Source organism: Ursus americanus, chromosome 1 (assembly GCF_024610735.1).
Source record: "Ursus americanus isolate L20-20 chromosome 1, mUrsAme1.1.p, whole genome shotgun sequence".
Lineage (NCBI taxonomy): Eukaryota > Metazoa > Chordata > Mammalia > Carnivora > Ursidae > Ursus > Ursus americanus.
This window is the reverse complement of record NC_142127.1, coordinates 89,873,716-89,894,105: the sequence shown is the minus strand read 5'-3', so window position 1 is coordinate 89,894,105 and position 20,390 is coordinate 89,873,716. Positions and strand designations below refer to the sequence as shown.

Here is a 20,390-nt window from a genome sequence, read left to right as displayed (position 1 = left end):
AGTCTCCAAGGTGCTCACACACACAGCTTCACAAAGATGCTACCGCATCACTAGCCCTGAAGAACATTCTCCCGAGGTAACGCCAATGGTATATACTGGAGTTTGGATTTGAACCCGGGCATGCTTAACCTCTTCACTGCCTCTCCTCTTGGTTCTTGAGCAGCTGCTTCGTGCCCTTCCCCCGCAGGATGGGGTACCTCCTGCAGGCAAAGTGCCTGGCACACCGCAAGCGAACCCAGCTCGACTCCCATAGCAGCTTGGACACCAGGCCTGTGAGACATCACAGCAAGCGTCCATCCACCTAGGGGCAGGGGGCACCTTCTCCCCTTGGCCGGCGCCCCTCCCCGTAGGGTCCCAGGGGAGCCCTCGCCTGCATGTCAGGGGGCATCCTTGGACAAAGGGGATGAACGTAGAAATGAGGCAAAAAGAGCCTTGGGCCTGGAGCCACTTGGGAATTAGGAACACTTAACCTTGCCAAGGCTATCCCCTCACATGAAAAACGGTGGGGGGGGGGGGGTACCGCCATCTGCCCAACACGGGGAGCAGAGGCACCTGCGAGTAGACTGCAGGCCCTCCTACACCTCACCTGTGTTCTGCTGAGGCTTAGCTCTAATGTTTGACATGTCAAAGACTAGAAGTAGGTGAAACAGCCATTTCACAATCTTCCAGCAAATTCTCTCTTTCAAGGTAGAAGCTCGAAGTTACTGTTTCAGGGCAGGCTGCTTCCTTGCTTTGAGGAAAGTACAATACAGGCCCTTTGGCTGTTGAAGATAAAGCTAGGCACTTATCCTGGAATGGAAGAGTCGCTGGGGAGCCACAGCACTCTGCTTGACAATGGAACGTTGTTGTTTGTCCTGTGGCTGGAAGGGCATCTCCAAAGTTGTCCAGAGAGAAGGGAAGGGGAGGTCCCTGGCTTTTTCCAACCTAGGTCCTGAGGAGTTTGGGGCCTGGGCCCTGGGTGGGGTGGACTTAGACGGCTCCATGTGGTAAAGGCAGGCCTCTGAGAATGGCCACTGGCCTTGAGGTAAGGGAACCTGTGGAGGGGCTCAGTCTGTGGGCCTTAGCAGTTTTTACAAGTTTCCACCACGTGTTCCCTACTTTCTGTCATTCCCATACTTGCAGTCGAGTCATAACTTAGTCTGGCCCTAACTGTGGGGCAGAGCAGTGGACGGTGGGTCCCTGCTAAGGGGAGCAGCAGCTGCCTGGGGAAGGCCAGTTGCAGGGCCACAAGAGGTGAGGGCAGAGGAATGCAAGCATTTCTCGGGACTCAACAATGTACTTGGAGAGGGCAGCCTGGTCAAAGGGGGGACTTCTGCTGTCATCTGAGGTGGCTTTGTGATCTCTGGGTATTTGGGGGGGGCTACGTCACCCACTGGTCCCATTGGGTCCCCTTTGGGGCCACCCTGGAAAGAAAGAACAAGGGAACGCAGCACACCACCAAGCTCTCAAAACAGCTTTATTTATTGACTTCCAGTGTTTCTCTCTCGGTCTGAGCTCAGCCCAGCTGGCTTTGATAGGTCTCTGAGATGCAATGTCACAGGGCTAGCAACACCCTGGCTCCACCACTCCCCTTCCTGGCCACGGGGCTCCCCAGGCAGGGAGGAGGAGAGGTAGCTCAAATGTGGTGTTGGAGAAAAAGAATGGGCAGCAGGGTCAGAGGCCAAAGCCATACAAGCAGCAACATGCCCGGAGCACCCATTACACACCAATCCCGGCCACACGCGTGGGTGCGTGTTCTCTCACACACACATACACACACACACTCTGTCTCACTGGTGGCCTCCCCTTCCAAGCTCTCCGCCCGCCCATGCCCATCAATCAGCCTTCTGGGGCCACACCCTGCTTGTCCATCCCATCCAGGCCCGTTCCTTGGATCCCAGGACTGCCCACAGGAAAAAAGCCTCTCCCAGATGCCGCAGGGCTTTGATTTGTACACTGTAAGCCCGGCACAAGCAAGAGGTGTCAGGGGAACCGAAGCTTGGTCCACGACCCCTTCATCCACATTCTTGCCACCCCTGCCAGAGTCAAATCAGACGACAAGATCTCCCCTTCTCATAGGGAGTGACAAGCCGACCTAGGCTGGAACTACATGTCCCAAGATGCACAGCTCCACAACCACGCACCGCTTCCCCTAGCATGATCAATCAGAAATGAGGCAGGGTGTGTTGCATTCTGGGACTTGTAGTCCCCAAGAGACAGCACCAAACACCCAGGGAAGAGTTCACAGGCTAAGACTACGGATGCCTCCCACCCGGAGCCCACCCACCACCCAGGCCCAGCTCTACACTCAGCATGGGTTTGGGAGAGGAATGGAGGGTCCCCTCCCAGCGCACAGGGGAGGGCGCTGTCCTGTTGGAACTGTGTGGCGGCTCTGGATCCGGGACATCGAGCTCAGAACACATCTGAGGAGAGAGCGGGGGCGGGGTGACAGGAGACTGGGTCAGCGGCAAGCCATGGAGGATGGAGCCGAGCATGCAGACCTGGGCTAGCCCTGTGGCCTCTCCCTGAGCCCTGATGCATGGTGAAATAGGACGGGGTACAGTCCCCTCCTAGGCCTCCCTCCTGGGGCACCCTGGCCTTATCCCACCTCTCCAGGGATAGCCGGCCTCACCTCTGCCTAGTCCCGAGGCCTGGGGCAGGCTGAGGCAGCAAGAGGAAGGGAGGAGGAGTGGGTTCCGGTTCCGAATCTGGATGAGAGGCTCCCGCCCCACCCAGCTAGCCTCCCCAGAAGACCTTATGGCCCTACCGGCCACAGCATCTTCCTGGGCACACTGAGGCTTTCTTGGGGAAGGAAGAAGGGAGTCCTAGCCAGATGGCAGTGAAAGCAAGCGATGCGGCCCGCGGGGAAGTGCAGAGAGAAGAGAGCGAGGGAGCAGCAGCAGCAGAAGGGAAGCAACAGAGACGTCAGAGCTCAGCGCTGCACAGAAACCAGGGTGGGATATCCGCAGCTGGACAAGGAGCACGGAGACTCCCTGCTGCAGCTGCCGACTCCGGCTCAGAGAACCCCAGGCCAAGTCCTCTTTCCTTGACGTCATCAGCAACACAGGTGGCAGAAGACCTGGGCACAAAAGGCCCGACCCAAACCACTAATGCCCCTTAGAAACTCCCCATCTAGTAGGAGTAAGTGCATCCTAGCTCCTGGGAGGCCCTCCCACTGCCTGGAGGCTCCCCACCCTGGGCTTCGCCAGGGACCTATCAGCTGTGGGCTGAGCAGAGCAAATCCCGAGTCCACACTGGAGTGCGAGTGGACATGGGAGGGAAACCTGTTGGGGGAGCACTGAGTTGGAGAAGGGCTCCTGCAACTCAGGCCCTGCCCCTCTGCTCCCAACAGTGAGCAGGACCCCCGGTCGCCCTGAATCAGGGTGGTTTGGGCCTGGTGATCAGAGGATGAGGCAGCGAGAGGCCTTCTCCTCTGGGGATGGGCTGGGTTTGGCCGCATCCCCCCTTGCAGCCTCAGGGGTCCCCCCCACGCCGGGATCTTGGTCCTGGGCCTTGGGCCGCCCCTGCCGTCGACGCTGCGCCCCCCGCCCACCTGCTGGTTTCTTCCCAGCCGCCTCCATCTCTGACAGGCTGTAGGCCATGGCGAGCTGCAGGTCCTCATCATCCTCGGAGAGATCGCTGTCAGAGGGGCGGGAGGCAGGAGTCTGCCGGACCTGCGTGCCCCCGGACCTGGAGGTGACAGACTGTTGCTGCTCTCGACGGCTCAGCTCCAAGCCCAGCGCCAGGTCATCTGGGACACCTGTAGGAGTCACGGCTGCCATGAAGCCCTCTGACCCAGGCCAGGGGAATCCTGCCACGCTGCCTCATGCGGCGGCAACTCTGACCGCTTACAGCCCCTCCTTGGGAACTGGCACGCATGCATTCTGGCATCTAGCATGGTGGTCACACACGTGGGCAGGTACCCAGCTCCAGCAGGTATGAGCTGTCTCCTTGGGCAAGTCACTCAACCTCCCTAAGCCTCCCTTTCCTCATCTATAAAATAGAAACGGTGGGAGCGCCTACATTGTCAAATTGTTCCAATGACTAAAGAAGACAGCCCAGGAAGTGCACTTGGGGTGCAATGCCCCCAGACCCGACAGGCATGGAAGGGGCGCCACGCTGACCATCCCAGGCAGGGTGACGCTGTGGGAAGGGTTCCGCCCCAGGAATCCTTTGTCCTGAGTGTCACTCCTGGCTTTACCCCTTCCTAAGCAGGACAAAGCCTTGGGCCTGGGGCTCCTTGGGAGTTAGGGCTATTTAACTATGCTGCGGTTCAGTCTCCTCACAGGAAAAATAGGGCGAATACCAAAGCCCTGCCTTCCCCTGCCTGCTTCCACACAGAGCTCAATGTTCCATGCACTGCTTCCAAAACAGTCCATGCTCTGCAAACACCGGGCACCCACTAATGACGACGGGGCTTAGCTGGCCCTCTGAGACTCCTCAGTTCCCTGCCCTGGCCCCTTCCCGCGGAGCCCCATCTCTGACTCTGCCAGCGGGGCCTAGGGCCGCCATTCCTTCCCTGACCCAAAGGAGTTCAGAGAGGAGCAGTCTGGAGGGGGCCTTGGGCCTTGGGGCTGGGGCTTCCTGCCGGGGACTGGGTGGCAGAGCCACTCCTCACCATTGATTGTGACTGACTTCAGCTGTCCGTCTTCTTCCACTTCCACCCGTTCCTGCCCATTCTCCATGATTCTGTGGGGGACAGCACGGTTCACTCAGCGAGCACGCGCAAATCCTGCAGGTGGCTGTCCACGCTCTGGGATGCCGCAGCCAACAGGGCAGACTCTGCCCACAAGGAGCTGACCTTCTAGTTGTATGCTGCTTCCCCTCCCTCCCCCCCTCCACACCCCTGCACCCAGGATGATCCCAAAGGAGCCCTCACCTGCGTGTTGTGATGCGGCGTCCTTGGACAAAGGTGGTGGACGTAGAAACAGAGCGAAAAGCACCAGCCCCAGGACTGAAGGAGAAAGATGAGGAGGAGAAATCTGGCATGGAGACAAGGGAAGAGGTGGAGAGGTTGTCAGAGGGAGGACAGAGCCGGCATGCCGCAGTCACGACGGGGGGCCAGGAACCTCTGTGGGGTCTCCCGGCCGAGCTCCCTAAAGGCAGGGCTCCAGATACTCAGGAGAGAAGGCTTGGAAAAGGAACGAGCCTGGACTGGGGGGGGGGGCGGGTTCCAGGACCCAGAGCTTGCAAAAACGTGAAGGGACAGCACATACCAGAGTGCCCAGGGAAGGAGGAAGAGAAGGTGAAGAAGGGGCCCGAGTGTCGGGAACCCCGGCTCTGAAGCTCTGAGAAGGGGCCCAGGTCATCTGCAACAAGCAAGCAGTTAACAGTCATCTGGCAAAGAGAACTGTCCCCCAAAAATGTGTGAACCCTACCTTTCAGCCTAGAAATATGACCTGCTAAGCATTTCTGCTTTTTTTTTCTTTTCTGAGTGTGGACTTATTTACGAATTAAATTTCTTTTTAGTATTAGATATGAAAAAGATCCCTGGTAAATTCTATCCACAGTAGATAATGGAGGAGGGAGGGGAAAGAGGAAGGGAGGACGGCTAGCTCCTTCAGCACAGGCAGGTAAACCAGGTGGCCCGACTCTCCCGTTTGCCGGGTCACTCTAAGCAAGTTATCTGGAAGTACCTTTGTGTTCTCATCTGTAAGTGGGGAGAAAATTATCCACCTCACGGTTCACAGTCATCACTGCAAACATGCTATCTGTCATGTGTGATGTCACTGTGATTGTCACACGGCGCTCTGAGTCTTGCTTTCACGGCTGCTATTGTGCAGGCCTAACAATGTACCATTGTTGCCCTGGTTTCATAAGGCGAGTCTCTGTGGGTTCAGGCCTGTGTCAGGTTCTGTCCCCGCTGTCCCTGGACCCACCCCCACAAAATCTTCTGTCTGCGGAATTCTGCTGCCCTCTCAGCCTCCTGCCTCAGGGGCTCCCGGCTGATGGGAGGGCAGGCCTGGAGCGGGAGTCAAACCAGTCAGAGGTCTCCTGAGCCCACTCACCAAAGAGCTCCGCAAAAGGGTCTCCACTCCCGAAGAACTCCCGGAAGACCTCCTCGGGGCTGCGGAAGGTGAAGGTGAAGCCAGGCCCACCGCCACCAGGTTCCGCCCGGGACGGGCCAGTTCCTGGAGGAGAGGCAGGATGAAGAGGGGGCCTAGGGCATGCATCTTGCCCTGAGCCAGGGGACCCCACAGAAGGCATCGCCAGGAGCCTCACGAGAGCTTCTGCAGCACTAAGCTGCCCTCCCCCACGCCTCTGTGACCCACTTCCATCCCTGGGCCCCGCTGCTCCACCTACCTGCCCCAGTCAGCCCTTCCCGGCCATAACGGTCGTAGATCTCCCGCTTATGCTCTGGAAAAAGAGATCCAATCATTTCTCCCTCCCTCTGGGATGACGGCCTCCCCTTCCAGGCTAGGACCCTCAGAGGATCGTCCAGGGACTGAGGCTAGGGGGGCAGCAGGGTGCACAGGGGACACAGGCTACAGGTTTTAGCAGTGCCAGCTCTTCGCAGTGTGGCTCCCTCTTATCTGTAGAATGGGCACAATTAACAGCACCAACCCCAAAGGGTCATTGCAAGGATGAACTAAGACAGTCCACGTAAACTGCTTAGCAGAGTGCGTGAGAACACAGTAAGTGTTCAACAAATATCACCTAATTATTACTATGCTATTAATCAGGGCTTAGCCTAAATGTCACCTCCTCGGAGAGGCCTTCTGTGACCACTGTAACAAAAAGGGTGCCCGTTATTCCCCATCGACATCACCGTGCTACTTCCCTGCAGAATACTCTTGTCTATGTATTTCCTTGGTTAATGTCGGGCTTCCCAGGCCAAAATGTAATAAACCCGTGATGACCAGGACAGTGTCTGCTTGTCCTTTGTCATTCCCCAGCACCCAGCAAGGGCCCAGCATCATAAACACTCAATGATTATGTTTTGAATGAATGAATAAATAAATGACAGACCTGGAGGGGCGCCTGGGTGGCTCAGTCGGTTAAGTGTCCGACTTGATTTCAGCTCAGGTCATGATCTCAGGGTCATGAGACTGAGCCCAGCATAGGGCTCCACGCTCAGCGCGGAGTCTGCTTGAGATTCTTTCCCCCTCCTTCTCCCTCCCCCACTGTCCCCCCCCACCCCCTCGCACTCTCGCTTTCCCTCTAAAATAAATAAATAAATAAATTCTTTAAAAAAAAAAAAAAAACCCGCAACAGACCTGGATTCCTATTCTAGCTCTATGTGACCTTGAGCAAATTACTTCACCTCTCTCAGCTTCAGTTTCCCTGCCTATAAAGTGGGGATGATAAATCCTGCCTCACAGGATGGCTGTGAGGACTCTTGGGGATTACACCCACCAATGCTTGGCACAGAGAAGGCTCAGCACACATAGGTTACCTGCCCTGCTTCCATCCCCTTGTCAAGACCCATGCTGCAACTACCATACCAGATCCCGGGGAGCAGACACTGAGCACAGGGGATCAGGGAAAGAATAAAAGGGTGCTTTGCATATAGTAGGTGCCCACTTGAATTGAAGCAAAACAAAGTCGCAGAGTCCCCTGTGGGAGGAGGCACTTAAATGCCAGGCTGGAAATAGGCAGGGAGGAGACGGGAGGTGGCAGCATGGCTTTGGGAAGGAGTAGGATGGGGCATGAAATGGGGGCAATAGGTGCTGCCCTGCCCTGCCCCCCTGGCCCTTACTGTCTGACAGCACTTCATATGCCTCGGCCACCTCCTTGAACTTCCTCTCAGCAAATTCTTTATTATCCGGGTTCTTGTCTGGGTGCCACTGAAGAGCCTTCCGCCGATACCTGCAGGAAGTGGGTCCAGAGGGGCAGGTCAAAGGACAAAAGCAAGCACCTCTCACCATGAAACAGAACGACCCACTTGCCCATTAGCCTGCCATTGTCCCTTCCCCACTCACATCTCTGTCCACCCCAGCTGCTGGGGGGCTGCGTCTGCTGCCCTGTTTTAATGGCGTCCCTATGTCTCCCCTCTGCAGCCGTGATAGGACTACCTGTAGTAGCAGATGATAACGTAAGCAGGAGAAAGCCCCAGGCCTTAGCCCTCCCTGCAGCTCACTGGGGCTGCACAAGTTGGAAATATGTGTGGCCGTGGAGTGTACGGGGCACTGGCCCCTCCTGGTCACAGGGCCTGGACATTTTTGCAGGCATCCTGAGGGAGCCCACACCTAGGGGCTGAGGCTTGGGGCAGGAGTGAAGGGAAGGGGGGGGTCCACTGGAGAAGGACCCGCAGAGCAGCTCCCAGCAGAACTTCTTCACACTAACGACTTTCTCCCACTCTTCCAGGGGTCTTCTTCCTTCCTGTAGAGGGAGCCCCCCAATCCTTTCCAAGGACCTAGTTCCCTGGCGAGGCCTCTGAGGGACCCCATGGTGGTGGTGGTGGTGGGGAACTGGGGGGGTGAGAGGCTTTCTGATGCGCAGCGGAGGCACTTACGCCTTCTTGATGTCATCAGCGGACGCACTTCGCGGCACGTCTAGGATGTCGTAGTAGGATGCCATGGCAACTCGGCAGGAGTCAGATGGGCCTCCGTGGGGCTGCAGGAGAGGAGGGGGAGTCAGGCAGCAAGAACCCAAGGTCCCTCCCTGGGGCTGGAGACCCCCCGGGGGAGCGGGAGGCGCTCCCAGAGGGCAGCTGCGCCCACTGGGCTCTGCTTGGGGCCGGCGACGAGGCTCCCTCCGGCAGCCTTATCGGCCCCCCGCAGGCCGGTGCCGCGGGCTATCTCGGCGCCCAGGCCCGGGGAGCCCTATCGCAGCCCCCTGACTCCAGGGCCTCCCAGCCTGCCCGGGCCCCCCGCCCGCACCTCCTCGGTTGGGAGTCCCTGGCCTCCTGCAGCGCCCCGCCCCTGCCCCCCGCCGGAACCGTCTGGCACCGGCCGCCCGGCTCGCGGCTGCTGCGTAGGACGCGCCCGGCCCAGCTGTGCGCGCAAGCATGCGTCAGCGGCACGGAAACTACTAGAGACCCAGAGGAGGCCGGCTCGGCCTGTCACCCAGGGGGCGGGGGTTGGGGGACTGCTGCAGGGGCTGCCGGGAGATGGGGGCGGAGCCGGCTATTTTGGGCTTGCACCCGGGCGACGTCATCCCCACACGGGACCTGGGAGACTGCGGCCCGCTCTGTCCCGGCGTGACGCACCCGCGGACCAACGAGCCCTCTCCCGCCTCTGGTCCCTCTGCCCCTTTCCTATAAACGGGCTCGATGATCGATGGCTACTCACTCCGGAAAAAAAATCCCCCATCTCAAGAACTCACAGACTCCCCACTCTGGGCCTAAATCCTCCCCCTTCAGAGCTCTGCTCCCGCCCCAGGTCCTGAAAAGAGGCTGCCCCAACCTCCCTGAGGAGGTCAGACCTGCCTGTCAGCGTCTCGTGACACCATCACACTCGTCTGAGCTACCAATCAGCCCTTACTTGTTTGATTCTTTGATGGACATTCACCTCCCCCATTAGAATGTACATTCCACGGGACAGAGATGGTGTCTTTTTTTGCAGTAGAGTATTTAAGGCAGTTGTGGGGTTCAAAAACAGCCTTTGGATGATTAAATAATGAACAGACTGGGACCTCTTGCTGACAGTTTTGACGCATTTGGAGAAGGTGGGGTTAAAGGGTAATAGGAAAACAAGAAAAAGAAAAGGAAATTCCCCAGATTCAAGGTTTTTTGGTTTTGTGCCCCCCACCCCCCACCCCAGAGTGATCCTAGATAAACCTCGTCTACCTCAAAATTTTTCCTGGGTTCAGCCCTCATGGGAGAGTTAGAGAACTTTCCAGAATTGGCTCCTGCTTGATATCATCCAGGCTAATCCACAAGTATTAATTGAACATCTACACAGTGAAGCCAGGATGTAAAATGAAGACTATGACCCCAGCCCCGTGCTTCACAGAGCTCCAATATGATAAGATTCCAGCCCAACAGTATAGCCCACTGGGAAATCCCAAGGTTTTAAAAACAGACAGACCTAGGTTCGTCTGTTGCAACCTCGCACTATCGTGTGACTTGGCAAAACCTCTGAGGACTCAGTTTTTCCTACCTAAATACAGGTAATGCCTAGGGCTGTTTGAAAGTCAAATGAGGTGTGGTACATAGTACATCTGGGTCTTAGTACATACCTCGCTGGCATCATGATTGGCCCAAGCAGTCATGCTTATGTGAGTCCAGAAGGGTGTTTTCAGATGGGTGACCCAGAAATGCTTCACTCAAGAGAAGGGCTTGAGCCAGGCACGAGGGAAGAAGGTGGTGCGCATTTGTCCACTTTCCCTGGCTGCCCACAGTCTGAACCTTCTGACTACCTTTGGGGAATTCCCAATGTGTAGGCCTTGATGGGAGGCAGGCCACCCCCTGTCACAAAGCCCTGACACGTGCTCTCCCAGACTTCTCGCCCCTAAGGGTACACAGCCATCTGCTCTGCCAATTGAAAACTCCAACTGGGACTTTGAATGTGGAGCACGTCGCAGAGAAGCGGGGGCAGTTGATTGTACATTGTGACAGCGGAGCCAGCAGCGGCCTCTAGTGTCTGAAGGAGGAAATGTCGGTCTCAGTGCCTGGTTGGGAAGAAGCCTCATTGCAGGCCCCTGTTCTATAGAGCACTGGGGTCTTTTAGGCAGGCTGTCCTGTGCCCTGACTTTGACTATGGTGTTGGATGCTCAGCTTCCTTTGGTGCCTACCTGTTTGCGAAGTCTCATCTGGCAGCCCTCGTATTAATTCTGTGTGCTACCCAGTGTCTCTCCAATATGTGTGTATGCGGGAAGGGGTGTGTGTGTCTTTTATCTTTGTTTCAATTTGCCAGAGCTAATTTCTGCCATGTACAACAGAAGTCCTGACTGGCCCTAGTATAAGAGGAAGGAATAGGTTAGGTCACTCCCAAATCTCTTTCTTCTTACTTCTCTTATCTCAACAAACATTTCTCTAGTACCTATGGTGTATGTGATATTATATTAAGAATTGGGAATGCAAAGGGGTTTAAGTCCCAGTCCTCGTACTCAAGGCAATAAAAATCTAGTTGGGACATTGACAAATAACAGCCGAGGGAAATTGTATCAAGCACATGTAGCAAACAATGGGTTAATTTCCTTTGTTCACAAGAAAAGACAAACAATGCAGTTTTTTAAACGGGCAAAAGGCACAGACAAGACAGTTCACAGAAGAGAAAATGCTGACTTTTAAACATATGAAAAGATGCTCCATCTTATTCATAACGAGAATTATAAAGGAAAGCTGCAATAAAATACTTTGTTTCACTTATCAGGTGATTGACAAAGATAAAAAAGTTTTATACATTGTGTGGGCAAGACTGTGGGCACAGGCATGCTGGTACATTGGTAGTGGGAGAGCAATATGGTGCATATCCAAGTTAAAGGTGCACAGCCTTTGACCCAGCAATTCCGATTCTAAGAGTTTATGGTTGCACATGTGGGCAAAGAAGTATGTACAAGGGTTCCAGAATGTGTTTCCAAAGCAAAGAATTGGAAACAACCTACATACTCCCTAATAGCAGACTGGTTAAATAAGCAAGGGCACATTATCCAATGGAATTGTACATTGTTACCAAAAAGAATGAGGCATATCTCTACGGACTGATAAGGACCATCTTCCGGATTTCTTGTTAAGTGAAAAAACGAGGGTAAAACGAAGTGTATCTAAGTGTGTGTACAGCAGTCCCCCTTATCCACGGTTTCAGTTACCCGAGGTCAACCACAGTCTGGAAGCAGATGACCCTCCCTCTGATGTATCATCAGAAAGTCAACAGTAGCCAAACACTACATCACAATACCTACGTCATTCATCTCCCTTTATCTCATCCCTAGGTTTTTTAGCATCTCACCTCATCACAAGAAAGAGAGGAGTACCGCACGAGACATTTTGAGAGAGATCACATTCGCATAACTTTTGTTACGGTATATTATTAGACTCTTTCATTTATTGTTATTGTTAATCTCTTACTGTGCCTAATTTACAAAGTAAATTTAGCATAGGAATGCCTGTATAGCAAAAGACATAGTATATATGGAGTCCGGTACTATCCATGGTTTCAGGCATCCATGGGGGTCTTGAACATACCCCCATGCATCAAGGGGGACTACTATATACACATTAATATATCTGTAGATGTTTCTGGAAAGAAACACGAACAAAAAAGTTAATAGCGAAGGCTGTCAAGAGCGGAACAAAGGAAGGAGACTTATTTTCGCTTACAGACTTATTTTTGCTGTTTGGAAATCTTTTCTGTACCTTTTCAATTTGGAAGCATATTCACATAATAACTGTTTGACTATATACAGAATTTTTAAAAATCTAGTTGGAGAAATAGGATATTGGCAAGAAGCAGAGTCCCACCATACAAGGCAGTCCATGCCAAGTGCTGAAATAGTGGTAGAGACAGACAGGAGGTGCTGGGAGAATCTCAGAGCAGGGAGCTTCCCAGGGCTGGATGGTTCTGGGTGACTGTGACCTAAGCTGGAAGGAATGGCAACACTGAGACAAGCAGGGGGAGGTGGCATTCCAGAAGGAGGGAAGGGTGAGAACCCAGCTTTGGGAGCAGGCATGTTCTTGACACACCAGAGATGAAGGAATAAACGTGTTGGGTGGAATCCAAGCTGGGAATCTGTCTCTTGTGTCTGCCTGCAGGAGGTAATTGTACCCTGGGATAAAAGCATTCCCTGCATTGAGGGAGTCCCCAGCAGCCAGGCTGGGTGGCGCTCCTGGCTGCCCCACGGAGGGCTGGGTGGCCACCTCCCCACACCCACACCTAGCCCAAGCGAGGCCTGCCAGTGCCTGCCAGCAGAGTTACTAGCTGGGAAGGCCTTGCAGGGTTTGAGAGGAGATGGCCACACAGCTGTCCGGGGCGGGGTGGGGGTGGGGGGGGCTGGTGCAGCAGACAGGAGGGGCGCCTGGCCCCGTCTCTGGATGCCCAGACACCCGGACAGGTGAAGACCTCACATCCTTCTGGCCTCTCCCAAGCCCTTACCTCACCTCCTATGAGAGGTAGGGGCTGGGGGCCCTTTCCAGAGGGCACTGATAGCCCCCAGACCTGGCCCCAAAGATGCTTCTGCCCTCATTCAGTCCCAGAAGCTGTACATCTCCCTCCCCCCCCCCACTTCCAAGCCCTCCACCACAGCACCTGGGCAAGGGAGTGTCAGGCGTCACTCCCTCCTTGCCTTTGAGGTACCTGAGTCACTGTCTGGGCATGAGAGACCTGGCAGGTTCAGAGAGGTGGCATCTGGAGGGGCGCCTAGAACCGCTATGGCAGGAGTGGGAAGGGTATCTGAGGGAGGGGAGGACAGCAGCAGAAGCTTCTGTCCAGGCTGACCTGGGTTTGAATCCCAACTCCTCCATTTATAGCTAAGTAACCTTGGGTGAGTGCCATAACTTCCCTGAGCCTCAGTCTCCACATCTGTAAAATAGGCATTCATTCAGTGAGTCTATTGAATAAATATTCAACACATATGTTGCCTAATATGTTCACCCAGCAACATTCTAGCTGCTGAGAATAGAACAAGGCTTGTTCCCATGAAGCTTCCAGTCCAGTGTGTATAACTGTACTTACCTCAGGATTAAACAAGGCAATATGGGTACAAGGCTTAGTACATAGTAGGTACTCAATAAATGACAATGTTTCTTGGGATTTGAAGGGCTCCCAAAATGACCCCTCTTCCCTTCCCAAGTTTGAAACCAGCTGAGAGAGAAAGACGTAAGAGTCAAATAGAGATTTGAAAGTCAGCCCTTTTAGTGGGGGGAAAAAGTGGATTTGAGGGGATAGCTGAGCTCTTCAGCCCAAATGGGCTTCTAAGTACTCCCACGGAATTAAATCACTCCCACCACCACACACACAGATACACAAAACTGCAGGCCTCTCTCGTCCCAGGACAGAGCTGCCCTGTAAGCTTAAATCCTCAAAGAGGAGTTGAGAATGCTTGCTCTCCCTGGGCACATAGTGACAAAAGGGAAGGAGCACACTGCTGAGCTGGGCGTGCCCATTTCCTTCTCTAACCCCCCCACCCTCACCCTTGCCATCCTGCTGCTTTCACTCCATCCTCTGCTTCCTAGAGAGCAGTTATCAGGACAAGACAGGGACAGGGGATGGGTGCTAGGAGTCACTCCTTTTCCGGTGTGACCCACCACAGGCCCTGAGTGCTAGACCTGGTGTGGGTGTGTGTTTGCTCTGAGATCCATTCCCCCACCTTCCCGGCCCTGCTCTGTATATCTCACTGGCTGCACACCATGTACCTAGGCCCCCTTGCCAACTGCTCCTGTCCAGGTTCAGACAGTGGGAGCCACTAGTCGGAGATGGAAGGTGGGAAGAAGGAGAAGCCAGGGTTTTCCTCCCCCTCTCTCTAAATCAGGGGGCACCTCGGGCAGTGTTTCTCGATCCTGCCAAATATCCCTCCCTCCTTGGCTCCTCCTCACACCTCTGGGCAGCTCTGCGGTAGCTCCGGCTCCCACCTGGCATCCCAGCTCCATCACCAACGCACCCCTTGGCTCCTCCAGCCCTAGGGTTGCTAGCAACTTCCAGGTGTTGCTGGCTTTTCGGTTGCCTTCCCAGCATCCAATCCTGGGAAAGGGAAGCTGCAGGAAGGAGAGAGTTGAGGGCAACGCTGAGCGTTGAATCTCTTGGGGGCGGGGGCGGGGGCGGGGGGATTGACCTAGTTTCAATCCCTCCAATGGTTAAATCATCCTTCCAGCCCAGCAGAGGCTACAGAAAATCCATATATAAGGATTTTAGGGCCAACCAAATGGTTGGAAGTGGGGGCTTGGAAACTGTGCTTGCATAGCCTGAGGCATGGGATTGAAATAAGGGTCAATTGTCCTTATCAAAAAGTGGTGAGTATTGATGGAGATTGCAGGGAGGTCAGCGCCCCCTTCCCACGCTGCCCCAGCCTTTTCTCCATTGTTGCTGCCACTGTGCCTCCTTAATGCCAGCTTCTGGACTCTTTATACCCAAACCTCCCATCTGTGATCTGTAGGGTGGGGCTAGAGAGCACTAGCTACTCAAAGACGCCCTTGAGACCTCCTGTGAGAGCCCGGCTCTTGCTGCAGCCCTGTGTGGCTGGGACTGACATCACGCACCTCCTTGCCCCCCGGGGTTTCCCTGTTGACGCTGCAGCCTAAGTGGGTGCCACCCGGACGTGCAGGGGAGTTCCTGCTTCATGGGGTGAAGGCTTCCACGATGGCAGAATGGAGCTGGGGCATCCATTTCCCCGACCCCACCTCCTCTCGTGCCCCCTCACCAAGGGCTGATTCTGAGATGCCATTTATTCGGCTGCCTCTTCTCTAGGGTGAATTCCGTCTCCTTCTCTGCTGTACCCTCCTGGATCCCCATTCTGCTACCTGGAATCGCAGGCTTTAATAAAATCTGGAACCAGATCTGGTTTCTGGGGCACCCAGGCTGAGATCCCAATCTTCCTATCTCTCTTTGAAGGAGAAACCCCTGCTCCGCAAATTTTCCCAAGAGAAAAAGACACTTGCGAGCTGGTAAGGCTACAGCACTTTATTTAGGACCGACACATGGGATTCCCCTAGTACTCATTGCCCTCCTCTTCTCCCTCCCCCTCCACACTATCCATGCCCACCTCCTCGTAATCCTCCAGGACAGCCATATCCTCCCGGGCCTCTGAGAACTCCCCCTCCTCCATGCCCTCGCCCACGTACCAGTGCACAAAGGCCCTCTTGGCATACATCAGGTCGAACTTGTGGTCCAGGCGGGCCCAGGCCTCGGCGATGGCCGTCGTGTTGCTCAGCATGCACACGGCGCGCTGCACCTTGGCCAGGTCGCCCCCGGGCACCACGGTGGGGGGCTGGTAGTTGATCCCCACCTTGAAGCCCGTGGGGCACCAGTCCACAAACTGAATACTGCGCTTGGTCTTGATGGCGGCAATGGCGGCGTTGACGTCCTTGGGCACCACGTCGCCCCGGTACAGCAGGCAGCAGGCCATGTACTTGCCATGACGGGGGTCACACTTCACCATCTGGTTGGCAGGCTCGAAGCAGGCGTTGGTGATCTCTGCCACCGACAGCTGCTCGTGGTAGGCCTTCTCCGCTGAGATGACCGGCGCGTAGGTGGCCAGGGGGAAGTGGATGCGAGGGTAGGGCACCAGGTTGGTCTGGAACTCGGTCAGGTCCACGTTGAGGGCCCCGTCGAAGCGCAGGGAGGCCGTGATGGAGGACACAATCTGGCTGATGAGCCGGTTGCGGTTGGTGTAGGTGGGGCGCTCGATGTCCAGGTTGCGGCGGCAGATGTCATAGATGGCCTCGTTGTCCACCATGAAGGCACAGTCCGAGTGCTCCAGGGTGATGTGGGTGGTCAGGATGGAGTTGTAGGGCTCCACCACGGCTGTGGACACCTGCGGGGCGGGGTAGATGGAGAACTCCAGCTTGGATTTCTTGCCATAGTCAACGGAGAGCCGCTCCATCAGGAGTGAGGTGAAGCCCGAGCTGGTGCCCCCTCCGAAGCTGTGGAAGATGAGGAATCCTTGGAGTCCCGTGCGCTGGTCAGCCTAGAAAGTGGAAGGTGAAGGGAAATGTGGGATATGAAGCACAGCTGAGGAAAAGGAAAGAACCAGCTCGTGCTCTTTCAAATTCCCCCAAAATTTCATTAAATCTTTGGAAGACTTTTCCAAGAGCACAAAGCAGGTCCTCATAGGGAGGACCCATTCTCTCTCCTCTTGTTCCTCTTCCTCTCTAAACCCTCCTGAGGTCTCTTACACACAGCTCTCTAGAATCTCGTGACATAGTCACTTTTGTCATCGAAACATCATAACCCACCCAGCTCCATACCTGCTTACCCCTGACTTAATTTCACGTGTTTCTGGAGGGCTTCCCTATTGAGGTCAACAATCCAGGAACCTGATCTCCATCCTCAGTGGAAGCCAAATTCAATCACAGAGCCTTGGGTCAGGATTATTTGGATCCCTGTTTTTCACAGGGCCTTCTGCCCAAGTCCCTGCAATGCAAGGTGATATTCTGGGAATGCCTATGGACCTCCATAGCTTGGCCAGACAGCCCATGGTCATGTTTGTCCTGGTGGCCACTCTGCCCAGCCTCGGGCCAGTTGCTCTAGGAGGTAAAGAGGACACCCAGCTCCAGGCCAGAGCGTACACTCTGCCTCCCCTGATCAGTATGCAGGGCCCCTCCTCACTGGTCCTGATCCTGCATCTTTAAAACTCATCCACAGATAAAATAAAGTAAATAAAACTCATCCAGGAAGCTCTCTTCCTGTCTGGTGTCCAGACTTCTTCACTGCAGGAATCCAGACTCCCCCTTCCCCAGCCCTCAGCCACCACCACTCACCAGCTTCCGAATTCGATCCAGTACCAGGTCGATGAGCTCCTTTCCGATGGTGTAGTGACCTCAGGCATAATTATTGGCAGCGTCTTCCTTGCCAGTGATGAGCTGCTATGGATGGAAGAGCTGGCGGTACGTGCCCGTCCGAACCTCATCTGCAATGGGCAGGGTTTTAGACACCCTCCTCCCCTTGCAGCCTGGCTCCCCAAGTTACCCAGAAGGGGCGCGGTCACCAGGCCCCTAGTCCTACCCTAGAGGAGCCCCATTCATGCTGGGCTATGGCCCTTGACTTTTGTGTTCTTCAATGAAAAGGAAAGCGAGATGGAGTGACCCTGAGACTCTGGAGCTGAGCGGCAGTGGATTGATCTGTGGTTTAATTGGCTGATGTTCCTGAGAACTACAAATTCTAGTGCGCCAGGGATGGGGAAGGACTTGCTGTGGTGCCCGGAACAAGGTGACATATGTGACAGGGACTGATCATCACTCACCAGGCACAGTGGGCTCCAGGTCCACAAACACAGCCCGGGGCACGTGCTTCCCAGCCCCGGTTTCACTAAAGAAGGTGTTGAAGGAGTCGTCCCCTCCACCGATGGTCTTGTCACTAGACATCTGTCCATCTGGTTGGATCCCATGTTTCAAGCAGTAGAGCTCCCAGCAGGCATTGCCAATTTGCACACCGGCCTGCCCCACGTGCACTGAAATGCACTCACGCTGAGCAGGCGAAGTGCAGAGAACGCTTTGAGCAAAGGGAAGCCTGTCATGCCTGGACACGGTTCCTGCCTTGCAATCCTTCCTTGAGTGGTTCTCTGGCTGAGAGCAAAGGTTCCTGCTCTCCTTTCCCCACTTCCCATGTCTAAGGATTTACTGGTGGCCTGGAGGATCCACAGAGAGTGGTTCTGGGGGCTAGGCCAAAAGCCTCAGAGGAAGCAGATGTGGGCAGTTCTAAGATTATAGAGTCTTGCTCAGTGACTAAGCGTCTTAAGGAGTGTTGAGGGGATCAGATGAGTCTGGCGGAGCTTGATAATCAATCCACCTATGTTCAGAAGGAAATGAAGGGCCATTGGTGAGAGGAGCAAGACCCAAGTGAGGTTTCAGGGACCAGAGACAAGGGAGAGGTTTTGAAAGCAGGAATAACTCTAGATTCGTGGTGGAGCTAGAAATGCCAGCAAGGAAGGGAAGAGTGGGCCTGGAATGGCAGGAGATGTGCTGTTCTTTCCTCTCTTGGGTGTGCATAAGTCTTGGACTGGAGTGGAGTGGGGCTGGGAAAAAGGTCTTCCCCATATGATTCAAGGCTGGTTGTCAAAGAACCCTTGCAATGTCCTTCCTGGGGAACCCCATGAGAATCAAGAAGGTCGGACCCTCTTGCTTCCTCAAACATTCTGAGCCTCTGCTCTGTGCCTGACGCTGTTGTGCTGGCACTGGAGACACAGCACCTAATACCCGATCCCTGCTCTCCAGCAGCCCACTGGGCAGGGAAGGCAGACTCTCCGGTGTTAACAGATGTGGGACAGCGTGGTAAGTGGGATACCAGAGTAGGCCTTCTCATTCTGCTTGAGAAGTAATTACCACAGACCTTGAAAACAAAATCAGGTTTCCCATCAGGTTTTCCCCAGCTTTCAGGCTTAACCATGTAGAGGATGTGGAGAAATGGGAATCCTCACACAGTTGGTAGAAGCCTAAGTTGGACGTATCTCTTTTGGAGAAAAATTGGGCAAAATCTAGGAGAGCTGATGACAGTCTTGCTCTAGAGAAGTTCTCACCCAGGTAAACAAGAACAGGTGCAAGAAGAGTCACGGCGCCATAGCAACGGAAGCCAATTAAATGTCCTTCAACAGGAGAAAATGGATGGAGAATGATTCAGAAGTAGAAATGGATGAACTACAAGAAAGAATCTTACCAAAAAATTCTTACCGGAAACAAAAGCAAATTAAGGAAGAATAATCGTACAGTAGGATACCGTTTATAAAAATCTTTAGCTTGTAAAACAATGCCATGCGTCATTTACAGATAAATTTATATTTTGCTATATATTCTTGTAGCATGTGTGTATTACAAAAATAAAGAAAGCAAGAGAAAATATTAACACTAAATTTGGAACAATGGTTCTCTCTGGTAGAAGAGGGAGGTGAATGCAGTTGGAGAGAGATTCTATTTCTTAAGCTGGGTAGCAGGTGTTTATTATATTATTCTTTACACTCTCCTGCCTGGAATATTTCATAAATTTTAATGAGGATGCTTTCTCCATAAGTTTAACACTTGTCTGACTTTTTAAATATGACACAAGAACCTAGACTTATGACTTTGGGATGACTGGGATTAAATTATACATCGTCATTACTTCTCTACTTGCCTTGAACAAAAGTGTTAACCTCTCTGTGGGCCTCCCTCCATCCCATGAACTGGGGCAATAATAAGAGCCCCCTCCTAGAATTACAATGGGGATTAAATGAAAGAACGAAAAAAGTTGCCTGGCTCACGGCATGACACATATTGGGTGTACCGTACATGTTGGGTTCCCTTACCATCTTCCATCCCCCAACCCCTGCTGTCATAGTAAGGGAAGGTAATGAATTAAGCTGGGGGTGCTTAGGGACACAAGGACTCCAGAAATCCCCATATCCCACAGGGAGGACTGACACGGCTTACCAGTCCACTGGCAAGGTCAGCACCTGCTGTTGTAATGTCAAGCCTGCCCACGCTCTGTCTACAAAGCCAGACACCATCGTGGGCCCCATGACCGCCAGTCCACACCAAGGCGTCTCTGAACTCTTGGGTATACTTGAGATGCTAGAAATGATGCCCCTTACTGTGGGACAACAGGTTTGGAGCAAAGAACTCAACTCCTGGAATCCCATAGCTTTAGTGTCAAACCTCCATCCTGCTATGACCTCAGACAAGTTACTTCTCTCCAGCTGCTCTAGTGCCCTTACCTTGAATGTAAAAATAATATGATCTCGTATCTGGTGGGCTTTGTCATTATGTCATTTAGTTCCCCTGTGCTAAGCATTAATTAGGGGCCAGGCACTGTGCTAAGCAGTGCACAGATATTATCCCATTTCATGTTCACCACAACCCCTAGGTAGGTACTTTCATGACGCCATTTTGCACATGAGGAAACTGA

The 20,390-nt window shown here is 53.9% G+C and overlaps 2 protein-coding genes across 6 annotated transcripts; both read right to left on the bottom strand.

Annotated features, from left to right (window-relative positions):
* Positions 1 to 1,438: 1,438 nt before the first annotated feature.
* On the bottom strand, positions 1,439 to 8,995 carry DNAJB2 (DnaJ heat shock protein family (Hsp40) member B2). 5 transcript variants are annotated; one of them, XM_087863731.1, is made up of 11 exons: positions 8,802 to 8,992; positions 8,435 to 8,535; positions 7,679 to 7,788; positions 6,283 to 6,336; positions 5,988 to 6,110; positions 5,196 to 5,288; positions 4,859 to 4,961; positions 4,598 to 4,668; positions 3,533 to 3,739; positions 2,612 to 2,640; positions 1,439 to 2,402 (listed from the first exon to the last, which is right to left on the bottom strand). In XM_087863731.1, exons 2-10 carry the CDS (start codon positions 8,497 to 8,499, stop codon positions 2,618 to 2,620), a joined length of 849 nt encoding a protein of 282 aa, XP_087719857.1. In that variant the 5' UTR covers positions 8,500 to 8,535; positions 8,802 to 8,992; the 3' UTR covers positions 1,439 to 2,402; positions 2,612 to 2,617. The 5 variants fall into 5 exon arrangements, 4 of the variants coding, with proteins under 4 accessions (XP_087719857.1, XP_087719861.1, XP_087719866.1 ...); XM_087863735.1 differs by lacking the exon at positions 8,802 to 8,992 and adding an exon at positions 7,902 to 7,994 and having other exon boundaries at positions 8,435 to 8,744; XR_006776193.2 differs by having other exon boundaries at positions 2,612 to 3,739; positions 8,802 to 8,994.
* Positions 8,996 to 15,504: 6,509 nt separating this feature from the next.
* Positions 15,505 to 16,413, bottom strand: LOC123779459 (tubulin alpha-1B chain-like). Its single transcript, XM_087863718.1, has one exon. It carries the CDS (start codon positions 16,396 to 16,398, stop codon positions 15,505 to 15,507), a length of 894 nt encoding a protein of 297 aa, XP_087719844.1. The 5' UTR covers positions 16,399 to 16,413.
* Positions 16,414 to 20,390: the final 3,977 nt, after the last annotated feature.

What these genes read in the sequence shown, in the direction of transcription:
- LOC123779459 (XM_087863718.1), bottom strand. Translation starts at nt 16,398, where the DNA reads ATGGAGCGGCTCTCCGTTGACTATGGCAAGAAATCCAAGCTGGAGTTC.
- DNAJB2 (XM_087863731.1), bottom strand. Translation starts at nt 8,499, where the DNA reads ATGGCATCCTACTACGACATCCTAGACGTGCCGCGAAGTGCGTCCGCT. An exon ending in CCCTTTTGCGGAGCTCTTTG is followed by an intron (nt 5,289 to 5,987) that starts GTGAGTGGGCTC and finishes TGCTTGTTGCAG; the next exon opens with ATGACCTGGGCCCCTTCTCA. An exon ending in GAAGTCAGTCACAATCAATG is followed by an intron (nt 3,740 to 4,597) that starts GTGAGGAGTGGC and finishes TGACTCCTACAG; the next exon opens with GTGTCCCAGATGACCTGGCG.